Here is a 20,518-nt window from a genome sequence, read left to right on the forward strand (position 1 = left end):
GGAATGGGTTTTCGCGTATAGGTGACAACAACGGTTTTAGCAACATTAATGGGAATATTATTATGCAAACACCATACATGGAGCTGATTTAAGTCTTTCTGTAGTAATTCGCAGTCAGAAGGACGACATATTTGTTTAGCAAATTTATGGTCATCAGCCAATTGGTAAATATTAGAGTTCTTTACTCCGCATGGTATATCGTAAATATATATATATATATATATATATATATATATTGTATGTAAGAGATTACGTGAGCGTGAATTGACAAAGTCTTGAAAGATTGTCTCTGTAACGCGTTTAGTAAATTTAGCGTAGTAAATTTTTAACTAACGAGACTTTTAAAAATGTGTCTTTAACGGGCCCTAAATCTCCAAACGGCGCGAATACCGGGAAAATCCTTGGTGAATGGTGATGTCATTAGGTGGATACTCTCGACATGTTTTTTTAACAAAAGGAGTACACCTTTTATGCCAAATTAAACTACTCGCTTGTTCAAGATCAGAGTGCTGAGGAGACACTACTCCTTAAAAGATAAATAGTCTAGTTCTCCAGAATTTAATGACTAATATGGCCACAGGCAGCCATTTTAGGAAAAGACAAAAGGACGTCATATGGCTGCTCTTCTTCAAGGTTACTGGAGGTTTAACTAATAGAGGTGTGCTCGCGCGACCGGTTTTGGGCGACGAAAAAACTCGGCGCCGAGAGGCGTTATAGTGACGTCACGCTGGGAAAACATAAAATGGCTACTCTTATTATCCTACTCCGAAATTCCAGAACAAGAGAAAAGTATCCACCTAATTTGGAAAGAAAATCAAAGAATCGTCTGCCTTGTCGAAAATGTATCTACTTCCCAATTGGTCTGCTTTTGCTGGCAGATTTTCGTCCTAACAGACCACTCATTGGTCTTTTCCCCACCAAAATGACAACACCTTCCTCGGGATTTTCCCAATGTTCGCACTCTCTCGCGGTCACTCTAATCCATGCTCTGTTAATTGATATCAAAAATTAATGTTGTATTATATCATGGCCCAAGATACGGACGACTATGCGCCAAGAAACTCGTTTTGGTCCACAATATTTGGTAAAAATGGCGACCCGCGTGAATTGGACATTTTCTATTCGACTGTTCTAGAACACTTCATCCATTTTGCTGCGGCCCTTAAGGGGTCCCAGTGTGCAATAACTGTTGGTTTTTCCGGGGAGTGGGATCCGGCTCTTGTAACCCATAAGGGCGGTGACACACTGGGATAATTTAGCCGTAATCAAATGGTCCCATCTCCGTCTCCGACTTCGGTCAGGTAGGAGCTGGAAACTGGGTTTCGGATCAGGCTAACGGAGAGGGGCCAGGCATCCTGGATTTGGTTTCCTGCTGTGGGGCGGCCAGTCTCCGTATGAGGCGCTGTGGCCCGGTTTCCCGGCCTTGTGGAGCCCATCGGGATCTTCGGTGCCACCTGTGGCGGGTTACGCTGATTTGCAGTGTGCCCGTCGTTCCTCTTTAGGCGAAATTTCTTAAGGGTTTTGGAATTCTACCTATGTAGGTAGGGTGCTGGCTTCCGATGCTAGAGCATCCGCTCATATTCCCACTGCTTCGTGAGAAGTTGGTCGTCCCATTGCTGCACCTTCTTCTGGGTTGAGCGGCTTGCGTAAACGGTGCGACTGTCTGCGGTAGGGTTCTTTCGCTGCCTTGGTTGTTATGTCACCTGTCCGGGGTGTGGACGTTGGCTTAGGGCATAATGATGAAGGCCTCCGGTGGCGTGGTCTCTTTTACCGGTACACTGGGCTATAAATCTTAACACATGTCCATTTGGCTGCTGGGATCTGCTACGAACGAATTACTTTTCATGTGTTCAACTTTATATCCTCGAGCGCGATTTCGACCGATCAACGGGTAGACATGGCGCTCGGAGCGAGTTCATTGTGTGCTCCAAGGCGTTCGCTCCTCGTATTTCTCTAAAGATCGAGAATAAAGCGCTCGAATCTTTGAAACCTGTTTAATTTATCTTTCGATTGAAGTTATTTCGGTTTCATTAGAGACGGAATGAGACTGAATCTCGAGTGGTCAAATGGAACACGTTTTCAATAATTACTTTGATAAGACTTGAGCGACGAAATTTTTTTACGAAATATTTCGTTATTTGCTAATATTGGAATTTTACTTCGTTTAGACAGATCCGTAAATCCAAGAGCCTTTGAACCGATTATTTGAAGGATGAAACTGCCAAAATGAGTAGCAGAGGAGAGAAGAGGATCAGGTGCACAGAGTGCCATTACGCCACCAACGAAAAAAGTCATTTCATTGCCCACAGAAGAAGACACACTGGCGAGAAACCTTTTAGATGTGATCAGTGTGGCTACGCATGTTCATGGAAGCGTAGTTTGTTGATGCATCTGAAAGTGCATTCGGGGGAAAAACCCTTTAAATGTAATCAGTGTTGTTACCAAGCCAAATATAAGACCAATTTAGTTAGGCACGAAAAGGCACGTCACGCTCAGGGGACTAAGGCCCACAAATTCCAAAGTTTCAACACGATCTTCCTTTCAAAACCAACCCCCGAAGCTCACCTTCCAATTCACAGCATTCCCCGAAACCAAAGTGGGTCTTTGACAACTAATAACCGAGAACAAGTACAGCAAACACCATCACTACAACCCTTATTTGACAACCTTCGTGGTCAGACGGTAGTTAAATCTTGTTCGGTGCAACTACAACGCATGACGATTGCACAAATTAAATCTTTGAAAGTAAAAGTCGTAAACATTAAGAGAGAAAAGGATTTCAGCTTAGAATACCTAGAAGTCGATGTCAACTCCATCAAAAAAGAGCCCATTTGGAACTTCATGGACGCAGTACCGATTATGGCAGTAGTCAAACGAGAAGAGCTGGAATATGGACCATAACGAACCAGTCTGAAAGAACCAAAACATTCTTATCAAATTCAAGTTCAGTTCCAAAGAAAACACCTATTAATTTCAGGACGTAATTTACTAAAGACAATTTCATGACTTAATTTTTCCCCGCGACTCGTCTAAAATGTCTTGGAACACACCCTTTTCTGTGTATTTTTTATAAGCATAGCTCATAGTTTGTATCGTTAGCAAATGCCTGGAAAAAGAGTTACTATAAATTTTGCCGCTTCTAAATTCATTGTTTAATGCAAAACGTTATAATTTTATTTTTAACTAATTAAAAGATTTTTTTAGATATATTATCTTTAGGGGCGTAGGAACCAGGGGGGGGCAAGGGGGGCAATGCCCCTCCGTAGAATTTTACTGTTATTGCCTCCTCCAACTTTTTGGTCAGTTGAAATCTTCAAAAGGCTCAAATTCTCATTTTAAAAGCATAAAAAACTTATAGAACCTCAATTGTGTTTAAATTTCAGTCTTTTCCCACCAATAGTAGTAATATGTACACGTGCATTCGGAGAAGCTACACTCCATTAAAAATTCAAAACCATTCTCCAGACCCCTTTTGGTTTCTCTTTGCCCCCTCCAACTTCCAGAACGTTCCAACGCCCCTGATTCTCTTATAACAGAAATCTTGTCATAACAGACGAAATTTTGTAATGACACTTACCCCATCTCGAGAAGAATTTCTGAGCCATTATTGAGCAGACGACGGTTTTTGTCTCCCGAGTTTAGCGAATTATTAGCGCTTGCAACCTTTTTAAACGGGATTAAAACCCTATCTGTTAGAAATAAGGTTCTGATTGTAAACCGTAAGGGGCTACCAAAATTTCCGTAAATGAAAACCATCCACAACCCTTAAAGTAGACTTGTGTAACTCATTAGGGTTTAAAAAGCAACCTTTAATAAACCTAAAGATACCGTATAGAAGTAGAGATGGCTTAGGTGTTGATCCTTTTTAAACCCTTTTACACCTGTATTTAAGTCCTTGGGGTTTCCGAAAATAGTCCTTTGAGGAGTGTTATTGAAACCTTAAAGGTGTAGACACTCACGTCTTTAGAGTGTAGCTTAAAACCCTATCTAAACCGTAAGAAACCCAATGGGTTGAACCGCCCAGCCCTTTGAGGTTTAAAATAACCCCTTTTAAAATCAGTCACTGGAATAAAAATTATTAAGGGCTAATATGAATTAACTAGTATTAACACGTTCGTTTCAACTTACAAAGATTCAGATCCAGTGTTATCATCAGTAATATCTTTAGTTTTTGTATAATAAATTTCATTCCGAGGGGAAATGCGGGAATTATTCTTGGGTTGAATTGAAACCATTTCTTCTAAAATGACGTCATTTTGTTGTTCTTAGAAATATATTTTAATACTTTTAAAATGAAGTTGACCTATTAATCAACAATAAAAATAATTCGAAGTTGTACAGTTCTTATTACGATGAATTATTTATGGGTTGACGGATTGGTGTCTATTGATATTGACGGAAGAAGGGCTAGACACGGAAAAATAAAATAAATATTTTAGCCAGCGCTTTACTAGGCTTTGTCCGAAACGGGTCTAAAATGAAGTATAGGATTTCTATCAGTTAAAATTTAAAAGCGAGTTGATAAGGGCGTTTAGTACGACTAAAAATAGACATAGGTTGGAAACTGTCCTATACGTTTACATTTTTGTTCACGTTTTTAAACCAGTGCTAATCTGTTCGAATTCCGAAAGTGTAAAAGATTAATTTGGCGATAAAGTGAAGTTTGCGACGACCAGTATTTGATATATGAACTTAATTAAAGCGCAAAATAAATTATTTCACACTGAGAACATATCGATTTTGAAGCATTTTATTAAAAAACTTTAAATATAAAATCAAATATCAAACAAAAAAGCTTAAATAATTAAAAAGTTAAATCTTAATAAATAAATAAAACGAATAACAAATTAATTATTTAATCAACATTGTTTTGAGGGAAATTAGACTTTATTTACAAACTTTATTTCAGCTTCAGACTATTTGGACAGATTAAACCTAGGAATTTAATTCAAAACGTTTAAAATCTCAAAATCTAATAGCCTTCGTTTCACTTCATGGGATGCTCAATTGCCGTGGTTGTGACGGTGTTGGTTGCGCTGGTTCATGATCATGACTGGTGGAAGCACCACTTTCGTTTCCGGGAAGACTATGGCCTGGAGAGTTTGCGTGTGCCTTCTTTTGTAGCAGGCATAGTCTTACTCGTTACATTTGAAAGTCTTCTCTCCCGTGTGTTGTATTTTCTTGTAGAGTTCTTACGAATCGAGGTGTGTCCACCACGCGATTCACGAGGCGGCTGCTTCCAAGGCGAGATAGAAACTGACCGCTGGGATCAAAGACCTGGACGGCTATTCTGTAAATAATCGAACGGGAATTCGATCTCGATACCCTATACCATGTCGAGATCGACTTCGACAATTTGCATTGATTTATGCTGGTTCGCAATCCTTCACAGAATACCATTCGTCGAGATCTCTTAATTCGAAAACTGGATTTTGAATAGGCCCCCTAAAGACCAAGCATCAAAGCTGGAAATAAATTCGGTTTCAGTTTCTATAAAATAGAACTTCGTATCCTAGATTCGAATTCTGAGAGCTTTCTTATTGACGGTTGTGTAACGAGGCTTTTACCCACTTCCGGCATTCCATCGGTCACGGTCATAGTCCTATCACGGTTAACTTTGTTGACGCGTTGCAATCAAAGTTGGCCGTTGTCTTATCTATAGTTGGTTACCATTTAAACTATGTAGCTAATATTTCCGCAGTTCTGAAAGGAAATGGGTAAACGCTATGGACTAAGCGCGAGACAGTTATTTCGAATCTAGGGACTAGGGCTAACGCAATCAAGTACGTTTGCAATCGAATGTTAACAAAGTGCACACCTTTCGCTAACCCTGGGTATGCGAAGAATAAAAATTTTGTTTGAGCAATACTGAAACAGGCGTTAGGTGTGGGTATGAGTGTTGCCGATGTGCAATTATTTGTTTCTTCGTGTGCCCGGGTGTACAGCAAATATCTCTCTTTCTATACTCGTTCTTTTTTCGCTAAATTCGAATTGTACAAGGCCTAGGAGTATTTCAATTCAAACAAGTATTTACGCTTTTTAACAAGTATCCTGTTAGAAAAATAAAAAGTTGTCATATCTCTGTCTCGATTTAGGTTAAATACTGTAACAAAATGTATCAAATTTTAAAAGGCCTGTATCAATAAAATTGACCCAATTTGTCTTAAAAAAGTGCCAATGTATCGCGAAAAACCTGCACTGGGTTCAGTGCGACAATTGTGAAGATTGGTTCCATAACTACTGTCTCGGGTTGATCCCCAAAGCCGTTAAAGAAATGACTGCCTACTATTGTTCAAAGTGTTAATCCAATCTAACCATAAACTCATTACTTTCGCTGATTTTCTACAGCTTTCAAGTAGTGAACATCCAGATGAAAAGGCAACTCTGATCAACACCATTGTCCGAGACGGACACTAACGAAGGGGAGGGTTATGTAAACCTTCAGGTTCACCTTCCCCCGCATACTTACATTTTTTTAATTTTTTTGTGTTTTATTTACATTTGTTATTACATTTTTCCTCGCACTCTTGACCCTCTAATATTGACAGTTATAATTTAGTATTCTTAAAGCTTCCTACATCAAATTTCTTAGAATTCCGAGCTCTATTTAATGAAACTAATCACAGTGTTAAATATAAATTAAAATTAATAATAAACTAAAAACTTAAATAACCTTTGAACCACACATACAAATTAATAGAACTACGTATAAACTGTTGGATTTACGTCTAATAAACAGAGGATTTGTCATTTAGAAAGCACAAATCTTTAACAAATTAAATTTGAAGTTAAGGCACTAAAAACAGCTTAGTTTCGGATTTTAAAAGTTTTCCCATTAGAATTAGGTTAAATACTGTAACAAAATTTATAAAATTTTAAAAGGCCTGTATCAATAAAATTGACTTAATTTGTCTTAAAAATTCAAAGAATCTAACTAGTAAGATTTTATTTAAACTATACTCAAGTACCGACGTTTTTTTCATAGCCTTAATATTTTAAAACATATCTGATCTAAACCCAGTTAAGGTCTTTATCTAATATCAATAACCATAAGTCAAAAATCAAAGAGATAATATAAAAGAACAACTTCACGACCTTCAAAACGGAACAATGTAGAACAGAGGCAGACAGGCAGCGTTTTGGCAGGTGGGCATGTTTATGGGTTCAGAACACGGTTAATTATTTTTCAAGTTCGCCCTTTACCCTGTGGTCTTCAAAATGGCTGCTAATTATTTTACATTTATGTCGCTAGCTTCAACGCTTTTGCTTATTTTGACGTGGAAATATTTCATATTTAACATAAGAAAAATGAAATATACAGACTAACGAAAAAAAGTTACGAACATTTCACTGAAACATTAGCTAGTGATGACGTTACTACGAGTTACTAACTGGACCTTCGTTATTCGAAATACCTTCGGATTGTAAGCGCAGAAGAACGTATTTTAGACAACTACTTTAAAAAGCACCAATTTGATTAGAAATTTCATAACTGGTTTAAACCTGGTTTTTCGATGTAATTATTAGATTTTTTTACTATGGGGGAAAATATTGTTCCAGGGGTGAACTTCTAAGCTATTTATTATGAAGTTTGTATTGTCTTTGGACGTACCTAGAAATATTTGATAATCAATCCAAGATTTCTAAATGGAGTGTTATTTTTTATTTAAAAACTTAAATAAAAACTAATTTATGGTAAATAATTTTAATATTGATTTTACAAAGAATAATAGAAAAAGTATACATTAACTAGAATGTGTTCAGGCTAACAAAGAATACGTGGCATCAAGCATGTTTTCATGATTCAAGGAAGATATTTACGCCCACTCGGAGAGAGCCTGCTGTGATACCGGAGTGCCTTCCGCCTTACTGGAGAAAGGGGAAAGATTACAGAGAGGGGCGTGGTTTAATTCCAAGGAATCACGAAGCGAACATGAAACATATTCTCTTTTAAAATGAGCACAAATATATGTTGACTTTGATCATTCAAGTCGAAATTCTGGATCTGTTTTGGCCAATCTTTGGATGATGGAAGCCAAATGAGCGTCGATCAGGGGCGTTTCCGAGAGGAATTGGAATTGTTTCAGTGTCTTCTCCGCCATCTCCGTTGAAACTTCCTGCAATTTGGCTCCCGTTTGGAGCGCTTTAACCTGTTCGGATTAGTCTATGGATTAGAAATTAGACGTTCGATAGTAATGCTTTTAGTTAGATGAATAGTGACATAATTACCAGAAGCGTGACAATCCCTGTACTTTCGTATGCTAAAGGTTTAATGAATGCTCGACTATTTATTGTCGCCTTTCTGGATCTTTTTATAGTCTATGGTATTATATCGTAGGTAGATGGCGATAGCATCTCCACAGAACGACGAAATATCAAAAAATACACTAACTTTGACCAGTGCTACTTAGTTCCTCCGTTCCTCACTACGAGGTGTTATTTGTTGGTTTTAACTTCCTTCCCTCCCCAAGGCATACTTTCCCTTCTCCCCTCCCAACTTGTATTTCGCTCGTAGCATTCATTTAGAAATAGGTCCGATAGACACAGTTTTGGTAATTATGTTACTTTTGGTTATACTAGATGGCGCCAATTTAAACAAAGTAAGTCTAAGCAACGTTTTATCAAAGATAATATAAACCTCGTAGCCCATACTCGAAATAGCGGCCTCTCGCGTAGTTAATAGCGTTTGCCCCCTTCGTACCGGAAGTCAGAAAAAATTAGAACCATAGCTACCATGGTAAACAACAATGGGGATTGACTAAAAATCGTTTATAAAAGAAAGATTAGAAGAAAAACCAAGAATTTATACGTTTTAGACTGGTGGCGCCATCTGGCATTTAAAAATCAACCAAATGGTAGTACCTCCCTTTTCCAATACACAATTACACCGTCCTTACCTGAACTTTGGCGCTGACTTCCAAGGCTGTTTGATAGCTGAAGGCCCTCGCAACGCTGTTGCCCACAGAAACCGAACCGTGATGGCGCAAAATGAGGTTGGTGTACTTGTCGCCCAACAGAATCCCCAGACGTTTCCCCTCTTCCAGGTCGTCGACAATGCCGCCGTACTCATTGTCATAGCCAATCTGTTTGTACAATTGGAGCGAGGTTTGGATGAGCATGCGCAGAGTCGGATCCTCCAGGCTAGCTGAAATTATAATATAAATCGCAGTTTTTAAAAATAAATAATAATTATTATATTTTTCGCAACAATGGAAAGCCTAACGCGACGTCATGTCACCGAGGTCATGCTAAGGTATGAGGTCATAGTACGATCCTCATACGTTTTTTTTGTCTAACTGCGTACGCGTCATATGGAATTGAAACTGACTTATATCATTGTTTTCTGATTTCCTTGTAATTTTAGCAAAACGAATATTTTACTTTCCTAATTGACAAAAATAACAATAAGCGTTATATTGGAAATATCTTATCACATTCTTTATGTTAATTGCTAATGTAAAGCTAATAGGGACTTAGCAGCGTCACGTAGATACACCGTCACCCATGCTTGTTCCAATTGAAAAAAAAAGCATACCAGCACGGCGGTCATAGCCAAAGGTATGACGTGACGTCATGTAGCCAAGTCCCTATTGTATGACCGGTGGTGTAGCCGTACTTACCACGGATTAAGTTACAGTTTGAATCAGCCTAGGTCGCTTAAAAATAATAATTACCTAGCACGCACACGTATGGCGAATGAGTGTGCATCATACACTTGGTCTGTGGTCGAGCCATGTACAGGCCCCGGTGAAATGACCCCGAAATTTGGTGCAAGGAGCCGTCACCTTCCACAACGTCCCCATTTTCCAAGTCGATTCCCAATAGGCTGGATGGCGTTACCTGACAGTGATTATAATCAACGAATGAGATTCCTCAACGGCCTTACTTTGTTGCGAAAATACCTGTGAAAATTCGATTGGAAAAGGAGTAATCAGCATGATATTTCCTTGACCATTGACCGCCGGTGAGATGACACTCAGGTGGTTAAAAACGCGGTCATTAATTTTGACTTCGGCCAGTCCTCGGTGGGCCGCTGCCAGCTGAATCCTCAAGGACTTGTTGGCGGTCTTGGCGTCTAAACCTTCAGTGGACAAATTCATTAAAGTTCTCTTGGACATTTGGGCTATCACTGATAGAGTTTTCTGTAAATAATGCGATATTTTAAATTACGTTATTTTTAGAAGAAATCGTCGCTTACCGAAGCGAACTTTGCTAACGAAAAAGTGTTCATAACTGCTGTTCGAGTCACGCGCGACAGTTGTCTGTAGATGTATTCTAATTCCCAGATTTACAGTTGTTGATAATAGTTATCCGTACTTTATTCGCTATGTATGTATGTACAGTCCCGATCAAATTTTCTGGCCGTTTTCTCTTGGCAGCCATTTTATTTATATTTTAGGTAGAGAGCCGAATGAGGGCTTCTATGAAAGAATACGCTCACGAAAATAATGATAATAATATCGGATTTGCGGTTGTAAAGTTATTGAAGAAATAATGATGACGAAAAACATGAAAATTAACCCAATTTAATTTTTAAGGGCTTTGTTTCACTTAAAAATTAAATAAGGGTAAATTTTCATGTTTTCCGTCATCACTATTTCTTCAATAACTGTACAACCACAAATTTGATTTGAAAAATGAAACCAGATTTTGCTTCCGAATATTATGACGCTTCGAACAAGCGTAGACACGACAAATTAAATTTATTTTCATGACGTCATTTTGGAGGGGTTTGGCTATTTCCGGCTTTGCTCGTGCCCTAATTAGGGTAGGGCATTTATTTTCACTGCATATTATTTTCGTTGGAGTATTCTTTCATAGAAGCTGGCCCTCATTCGGCTCTCTACCTAAAATAGAAATAAAATGGCTGCCAACAGAAAACGGCCAGAAACATTTGATCGGGACTGTACACTTTTTATCAATTCATCTTCGTTATAACACTATAGAATTAACGTCGTGAACAATTTTTGATAATAGCATTGTTTAGTTGTATAAAAACTTGTTTTATAACAATTGGGAATAAAGCTTTTAATTACAATTTAATTTGATATATTATCGGCGTTATTTCGTTCTTTGTACCGAGGCCTAACCAAAACATTTTTCTTCTGAAGTACTTGTTTTTTCGCAATGTTTAAAGTAACCCTATTTTCAGTGATTAAAATTAGAACTTTTATCGAGTACTAGACGCCATCTGTGGGATTTATTATACCACTTGCTAAGAATTAATTGCGTTTTTCAATGAGTACAATAATTTTAACTAAACGCACGCTTTTTAAAAGTTGGTTTGTTGATAATTAATAATTCATATTTATATGATTATAGATGGCGTAAGTGAGTAGATTATGCGCGAAATTTAAATATAGATAAGATTATTTGGGTCTTAAATCGATTAAGGTTTTCCGTTCAATCAATTAACTATAATTTTTCCATAAGTGTACCAATTATCTAATTTAAAAATGTTAAAATTATAGAATGACCACACATTTTTGACTGAACTTCGAACTAATTTATTAGACCTAATACGCATTACTTCTTCGTTATAGTGATAAATTGTTTTGTATTTTTCTCGCTAGAAACCGCTTATCAATTGACCGTCACTCCATAAATTGTTATCAATAATTATTTCGACTACAGCGCCGGATTAAATCGATGTACGGCTTCTAGGCTTAGAGCTTCATTGGGGCCCTCGACATATATCCTCCACTCCCTTCTGATGTATGTGCCTATGCTCTTGGTGGACCCTAATCTTCAAGCTTCATTGGGGACCTCGATATCCCTCCTCTCTTGTGATGCATTCCCCTCTGATATTGGTGGGCCCTAGTCTTCGAGCTTCATTAAGGCCCTCAACATCCCTCCTTTCTCTTATGGTGCATGTGCCCCTGCTCTTTGTGGACCGTAGTCTTCAAGTTTCATTAGGACCCTCGACATATTCCTCCCACTTCCGATGCATGTGCCCTGCTCTTAGTGGACCCTAATCTTCAAGCTTCATTGGGGACCTCAACAGTATACCTCCCCCTTCTAATACATGTTCCCCTGCTCTTGGTGGACCGTAGTCTTCAAGCTTTATTGGGGCCCTCGACATCCCTCCTCTCTCTTGTGATGCATTCCCCTCTGATCTTGGTGGTACCTAGTCTTCGAGCTTCATTAAGGCCCTCAACATCCTTCCTTTCTCTTGTGATGCATTCGCTCCTGCTCTTTGTGGACCGTAGTCTTCAAGCTTCATTAGGCCCCTCGACATCCCTCCTCTCTCTTGTGATGTATTCCCCTCTGATCTTGGTGGGACCTAGTCTTTGAGCTTCATTAAGGCCCTCAACATCCCTCCTTTCTCTTATGATGCATGTGCCCCTGCTCTTTGTGGACCGTAGTCTTCAAGTTTCATTAGGACCCTCGACATATTCCTCTTACTTCCGATGCATGTGCCATGCTCCTGGTGGGCCGTAATCTTCAAGCTTCATTAGGGCCCTTGACATTATACCCCCTTCTGATGCATGTGCCCCTGCTCTTTGTGGGCCCTAGTCTTCAAGCATCTGAAAGCCCAAAATCCTCGAGCATGTCCCTTCCTGAGGAGAGCTTCATTAGCTTTCTGGCTCCACGCTTTGGCAGACTGCTTCAGACCATAGATAGTATGTTTTAGCTTACAGACTTTTTGTTCTTCTCCAGGCTGGACAAAACGAGGTGGTTGTTCCATATAGATGTTCACAGACGAATCGACATGGAGGAACGCAGTCTTCACGTCAAAGTGTCTGATCATCATCTTCTTGCTTGCAGCGACGCCCAAGAGGACCAGTATAGTCTCAAACTTTACGGCTGGTGAAAATGTCTCATCGTGGTCTTCTCCGTACTTTTCCGTTGCGTAAAAATATGGATAAATGGCTATTATAGCTTGGGTATAAAGATTTTTTTAGAATTATTATTATTATTAATTTAATTTATTTGTGCATTTTCGAGGTTTTACAGATATAAATACGGTATACTACACCTCCCCGATCTTGGCCACAAGGCGAGCCTTGTACTTGAGAAGATTGTCGATCTTATCCACCTTCGCTTTGAAGACCCATTGGCAGACAATGGCTCTCTTGTCTACTGGGAGTTAAGTGAGCTCCCAAGTATCGCTTTCTTCTACCGAAGAGATATCTTCCTCCGCTGCAGCAACCCAGTTCGATTTCTCCCTCTCTGGTAACTTTATGACGTCAGACCAGCTGGATGGTTCTCTGATACAGACTTCGGATTTACAACACAGTCTGACAGGTGGAACTCCCTTGTTCTATCTCTGGGATACTCTGGGTAATGGTCGATCTTGTGGTTGCTCAATTGGTGGTTGTTCGGCTGCCCCTTGTTCTGGATCTGGAGTGATAACCTTTGAACAAGATCGACCTCTAGGACTTCCTAACTTACCCCTTCTGCATCTGCTGTATCCGGTCGATCTGACTCCGGGCTTGGAGTGTAGACCCCCCTCTGGGACCTTCAGTGACCCGGACACTTCTTGAGATTATGACCTTATTCGTCTTTGGGATTAGAATTCTGTACCCTTTACTGGCGGTACTGAAGCCAATTAGAATTCCCTCGATAGCTCTGTCATCAAACTTGCCCCGTTTCTACTTGTGAACGTACGCAAACGCCTTGGACCCGAAGACTCGAATATGGCTCAGATGGGGTTTGGAACCATTCCTAATTTCATACGAAGTCTTGTCCAAGACGCTGGTTGGCAGTCGATTCTGAAGGTATGTCGCGGTTGTAACAGCTTCTCCCCAGAATCGCTTGTTTAGATTGGCATCCAACAGCACACATCTTGCCATCTCTTGCAGAGAGCGGTTCTTTCTCTCTGCTAAGCCATTCTGTTGAGAAGTATAAGGTACTGTTAACTGATGTTGAATACCTTTTTGTTTCAGAAAATCTTTTAAGGCTTCATTATCGTATTCTCCCCCATTGTCCGTTCGTATAATCAATGGATTTCGGTGGAACTTGTTACTGACAAATGCGACATATTTCCGGAAACGATCAAAAACTCTCTCTTGTTCTTGATCAGGACCGTCTCGGTATACCGTGAAAAATCATCGATGAAAGTGACCAAGTCGTGGTGACCACTCGGCGTCACTTGTTCCATCGAACCACATACGTCGCTATGAACAAGATCCATAATAGCCTTCGTCTTCCCTTCAGTCGATGAGGGAAATGGTGTCTCCGTCAATTTTCCTTTTATTCAGATCTCACAGTACAACCGCTCCTTACAATCCCTTAGTGATATACCATCAGCTAAGCCTTTGTCGTGGAGCTGATTCTCGATCACCACTGGATCCCTGTGCCCCATCCTTCGATGCCAGTGGTGAACACACCCATCATGAGATTCGATTGAAGCTGTTCTTACAGACTCTTGGAATTTGAGACGATAAAGATGTTCATCCATCTTTGATGTAGCTACAATATCTTCCCCTTTGATAAAGTTATATCCTTCACCCTGGAAGATGATTTTTAGACCTCTCTGAGTGAGCTTATGAACGGATAGTAGATTTCCCTCTAGATCAGGAACGTAGAGTACGTCAGTAACCGGGTTGTTCTGAATGTCCCTGCCTAGATGTGGACACTGCAGGAATCCATAGTCAATACCCTCCGCCTTGATCGCTGACTTGTCCGCCAGAAATACGTCTTGTGACTTGGGTTTGAGCACCTCGAAGAATGAGCGGTCACTGGTCATGTGCCTCGTCACTCCTGAGTCGACATACCAGTAACCTTTGGATTTCCGACTGGAAGCCATGAATAAATTGTTTCCACAAGCTGATGACCCGGCCATCTCTGCTGGAGACCCAAGAACTACGCCTGGTACTTTCTGTCTCCTTACTGCCACAGCCACTGGAATGCATCGGTTTCTTGTAAGTAGAGCTCGGCTAGGGATTGCAATTGCTGGATCCCTCATCCAGCAATCCAGCTGCATCCAGCACATTTTTCGGTCTGCTGGATAAATAACTTTTAAATAATTGGCACGTGAATCGCGATTCGCGTGACGCGATTGGCACAAAAGTGAACGTTCCCGCTTTGCTAGGTGCGCTACGGCCCTGCGTGAGACAAGACCATCAATACCATTTTTTTCTTAAGATTGTACTTCCCGAAAAGTAAAAAAAAAGCCTCTATATTAATTTATGTGGTTTAATAATTAATAAAATGTAGGTAGTTGCCAGTATTTACCATACAGTCTGGTTTATTTGTAATCGTCTGCCCTATTCTTTCAAGATATCAATAATAATCTCCTTAACTAGTTGGTGTAGAACTGTAGATAGATACCTCGAACCCACGTGCGTTACAAATTATGCAAACGTGATTGGTTTAATCCTTTAAAATACTTCAAGAATAATATTTTAGAACTCCTACTTCTAATTAGACTTTTCCATAACAGAGCTCTCACGAGTTGTTTTACAATTTTTTGGTGTGTCTGTTGGCAAAGTGTATTCACCGCGTTGGCAGTTTCATGAACTTTGGAAAAGGTTCACCAGGGCTAAACCGGTGTAACGGCTTAACTGAAGGTAACTCCTCGTTACATCTGTTATATTTTTTAACGTTAACGCCCACCGTAACGATGGTGTTGACTTACTAGTTAGTGTAAACCAGCTTTTGAACGTTTGTATTCAAATTCGTGTTTTTGTAAGGTTTTGTGTACTGTGTGTTTGTGTTCAGACATGGGTGAATGTTGTGTGTGTTCTGTATGTATGGGGCTTCTTCTCTCCAACTCCTATTTTTTTTTTACATTTTTGGACGGGCCGAGTGCTTCGGGTTACGGTAAATTATGTTGCAACGATATTTATACAAACCACTTTGGGAAAAGTCCGTCTTCCTTTACGTTTTTATTAACTCATTAACGTCATTGATTCTATATTATTTATTATACTATATTATTTATTCAGCAAGATTTTTGTTATTTATAGATTAAATAAAAATTAATTGATATAATTTAAAGTACAGTTGCGAACAGGAAACGAGCTCGAGTTATATTTTTAACAACTGGATGTTAGTGTTCCGAGGTGGTAAATACCGGGTGGAAAATAATGTGGATAATAGTGGTAAATACCGGCCTGGCCAAAAATGTATTTAGGGGAAAAAAGTGTAAAATATATTTTTTACTTTTATTAAGATTTGAACATAAACGTTTTTGCATTTTGGGCTATAAAATACAAATATCTATACATAGTTGCTAGTTCAAAAGTTTATTATTGATAACTATTAATTAGATTTTAAACTTATTCTCTTTTCAAAAGGCATATTTTCTTAATTAGCCATTATTAGCCACTATTTGCCAGTATTTTCCCCTGACCTGGACAAAAATCCAAAAAGGTGGCTTTTTAGGAACACCGATCTTTTACAGCTGAGCCAATGACTGCCACGTCTTCTAATTTAAAATTAATAATATCATAGACATACCATTGAGGAATAACAGCAGAAGTTTAAATTGGTCACGCTATTTAGTACAATATGACAGCCATGTGACGCTAGCAACGCCTTTCAAAAAAAAACCTGTTAGTTCTCCATGATAAGAGGTATATTTTGGCGTTCAACCTGTTGGTCATTTTTGATAAAATTGTTTGGTTTTTTGAAAAATATATAAATTGCTGGATCCGCGTTAGATCCAGCTGGATTGATGTCGGTCCAGCAAAAATCCAGCTGGATTGAAAACCCTGCTGGATTGCAATCCCTAAGCTCGGCGTTTGGATAAAAATTAACCACTTCATTTTTATTCTTATCCATAATCTACAATTATCCGAAAATATCAATTATTTTTGCATGTTAAATCGTTGTTTATCCTTGGATAATATCCATAAGCAAACAGTTAACCAAAATATTTACGTTTAATTGAAATTTTGTCAGTTAATTTATCTGTTACGCAGAGCTCTACTTGGAAGCTTTGAACTTCTTGCAGTCCGCCTTGAAGCGCCCTAGCTAACCGCAATGGAAGCAACACTCCTTCTTGCTACCAGGCTTGAATCGATGTCTGTCAGCTGTGGATTTCATAGCTTCACCCACATCACCACAGTCGCTTTTAATCCTTTGCTGTCGTCTGTTGAATTCGTCGATCAGCTTACGCTCTGAACTTCCTGAAGTTCTATCTTATGAACTTTCCGAAGGAGATATAATTTACTTGTCATTTTAACCTGCTCCTGCAGCTTTTGAAGTGCCATCCACAGGTCTCTGGCTGAGCCACAGTTGACTATGTGAATTAATTGATCATCCTCTAGTGACAATGCTATTGCAGCTTGGGCCTATCTCTCCCGACTCTCCCAATCCGCTGGCACCTCCTTCACCGGTTTAACTTTCTCAACGACCTCCCACAGGTTGTCTCTTGACAACAAAATCTTAAGTTTAAACTTCCACAAACGTTTATTCGTCGTAGTCAACTAGGGCACCGATGTTTGAATGCTGGCCGCTGCCAAAGATGTAGAAAACGTCTGTTGACACAGAGGCTTGCCTACACGAACTAGTTTTACAATACAGAAGACAGTGGAACCGATGCTGAGCCCATAACCTGATAGAATTATCAGAAACTAATACCTAATACAATTGTCTAACGAAACTACCGCAGGAAGATAGCTACAGAATTATATAATAAGACTTTATTATTTAACGTTTATTAGTATAACATCTTAAAAGAGTAACATGGCGAATGATAAAATCACAGTAACATGCGACCTATTTATAGGACCGCTAAAAAAATGTATACACTGTTATAACACTTTGTACTTTGAACTGCCGGTTTTTATCCACTGACATCAGTATTCTCCAACAGGCCCTTAGTCTTCGAGCTTCATTGGGTTTCCTTCTGATGTATGTTCGCCTGCTCTTGGTAAACCCTAGTCCTCGACCTTCAATAGGGCCCTCGCCATCCTTCTTTCCTTGCTGATGTATGTGCCTCTGCTCTTGGTTGGCCCTTAGTCTTCGAGCTTCATTGGGGTACTTGACATCCTAGTTTCCTTCTGATGTATGTGCCACGCTCTTTGTGGGACCTAGTCTTCAAGCTTTATTAGGACCCTAGACATTCTCCCTCCTTCTTGTGATGCATGGGCCCCTGCTCTCGCTGGGCCTAATCAGCCTTTTGGATAATGCGGCACTGTTCGACTAACTGACCCTTTTAATAGCTATATTTTCAATATCCCGCGTTGCTAGAATTGAGCAGTATGTTGGTTATTGAATCATTCACGTTCTTTGTGTAATGGAAGAATATGTGGTAATCTTATTTATCTGAAAGAAAAATTGAAAACTATGTATGATAAAAAAGGAATAAATCCTAAAAGACACTGATCAGGTGAAGTAATGGAAAATGTGGTCCACACGACTGATTTTTCAATTTCCGGTGCCGGCTCCTCCGGGCCCCCTTCCATTCACTTGAATCACATTTTTTTTCCGTTGAGTCTCTTCCTATCGGTCCATTTCTTTTTCTTTTTATAATGGATTTTGTCCACATTTTTTGTTCATCGCGAAAGTCTGAGCAGTATACGTTTTAATTAACTTTGGCCGCTCTTGATTTCGCGTCTAATTAGTCACTTCACAATTTCGTTTGGGACAAACCAGACTGACAGTTTATTTTGAACAGCAACTCGGCTAGGGTACCCAAAGTTTATAAACAGCTTTTTCTGTTAAACCTTCTTTGAACCATAAGTTAACTCTATTAAATGAATTTGGGGCTTTGAATAATTTGGATTTTTCGATGTTAGGTAAGGGGGAAGAGAGAGGTTGCGGTTCAAAAAAGGTCTATATTTAAGACATTATATTATGAAAACTACTGTTGCTTCCATAATCTATAGTTTATATTAAAACTTTATTGGAAATATATTATCGTTTTTGGTGTTTGCTAATTTTTTAAGTTAATAGATTTCACATTAAAGTTAAGTCCCTTAAATTTTATCAGGTAAAATACTGGACCCGAATCCCATTTTTACCTCTCCGAGGGGACAAAGTCCCCTAGGAGGGGTTATACAATCACCGTGTCTGTCTGTCTGTCTGTCTGTGTGTCTATGTGTCTGTCCTGCGAACACGTTCGCATTTTCGGGGCAAAGGGTAATCATTGCGTACGCAGTTTCTCGAAATCTCTGCGTTCACAGTTTATCGAAGGGTTGGCAAAACCACTGTGTGACGGTGAGCGTTAACGGATTGATTTGCGGTTAGGTTTGATTTGGTTGGTCTTTTTTTCGTCAACGCTCACCGTCGCGACAGTTTTAACTCAGTTTGATTGGATATTTCGTTATTGTAATGTTTTCGTGCAGGTTGTGAATGTTGAATTCGTGTTGTTTAGGTTGTGGGTGTTGAGTTTGTGTTATGATTGTTGTGGATATTGAGTTTGTTGTGTTTGTGATAGTTGAGCCTTGATAGAGGCAGTAATATCTAATGAATTGTTAATTTTATTTTTTTTATATATTAAACATTCTTTTCAATGTAGAGTATGCGTTATTTATAAAAATTAGTAAAATTTTATAAACCATAATTCAAATTACTTTAATATTACCCTTCATAGAGGCAGTAATATCAAATGAATTGTTAATTTAATGTTTTTATAAATTAAACATTCTTTTCCATGTTGAGTATGCGTTAATTATAAAAATTAGTAAGGTTTTCTACACCATAATTCAATAACCATTTCTGAATTTTTTATTTTAAATAACTGAACATTTATACAGTTTTTGATATCGACATATATATCGTCAAAAAAGGCAATGCGCATGTGGAGAAGGGGCGGACATCGAAATATCAAACAATCGATTGTCTAAGTTCAATTTTAAGTAGTGACAGTATGTTATGCTTTGTCCGGTATTATAGTCAAATCATAAACTATATGCTTAAGCGGATGTAAAATACCTGTTTTGTTTTGGTGCCCAAGGCTTAAATAGGCACCATCGACCGATTTTGAATTTGACCATTACTCTCGATAGTTTGATATTTCGATAGTAGCCTCTTCTGCACACGCGCATTGTCATTTTTGAAGGATCCTGATTTTTTTGGTCATTTTTGATATTTACAGCTAGGAGCAACAAACACAACGGGGGCATTATTTACGTCACTGGAACCTAACAATCCCCCCGTTTGATACTCTTGTACTTATGGAGAATGATCATCCATGCCCATCATGGTAAAAATTTCTCCAAACACGAGAGGTGGGAACGAAAAACATCAATGGCGTGGACTTCAATCGCGTTGGAAGACGTCCGATTTAGGAAACTAATGATATACATAAGCAAACATTTTAAACATAAGAATTGCACAGAACTAACTTCTGAAATGGAGCCAGTGTTTATAATAGTTATTTTTATCTTCCGATTCAATAATTCATCATTATTTTCCAAAAATAAGCGTTATTTACACTTTTGAAAGCATTTCAGTTTTCAATAGGCCTTGGCTGGTCCTCCAAATACTAGGAGCAGTTCGCGGAGAGTTGTCAGTTCGTCGGGAGGTAATGGTTTACGTTGTCATTGGTGAAACACACTATCATTAAAAATTTTGCATTGGGTGAATAGGAAGTGTCATACTTATGTTTATGCATTGTAAC

At 39.0% G+C, this 20,518-nt stretch overlaps 1 protein-coding gene across 1 annotated transcript; it reads right to left on the bottom strand.

Annotated features, from left to right (window-relative positions):
* Positions 1 to 7,739: 7,739 nt before the first annotated feature.
* LOC149923526 (uncharacterized) lies at positions 7,740 to 10,269 on the bottom strand. The gene is made up of 5 exons (XM_090160710.1): positions 10,199 to 10,269; positions 9,903 to 10,142; positions 9,675 to 9,840; positions 8,898 to 9,145; positions 7,740 to 8,150 (listed from the first exon to the last, which is right to left on the bottom strand). Exons 1-5 carry the CDS (start codon positions 10,229 to 10,231, stop codon positions 7,983 to 7,985), a joined length of 855 nt encoding a protein of 284 aa, XP_090016836.1. The 5' UTR covers positions 10,232 to 10,269; the 3' UTR covers positions 7,740 to 7,982.
* Between the last annotated feature and the right edge of the window lie 10,249 nt (positions 10,270 to 20,518).

This window comes from Leiobunum rupestre, chromosome 10, assembly GCF_980474605.1.
Source record: "Leiobunum rupestre chromosome 10, qqLeiRupe1.1.hap1, whole genome shotgun sequence".
NCBI lineage: Eukaryota > Metazoa > Arthropoda > Arachnida > Opiliones > Sclerosomatidae > Leiobunum > Leiobunum rupestre.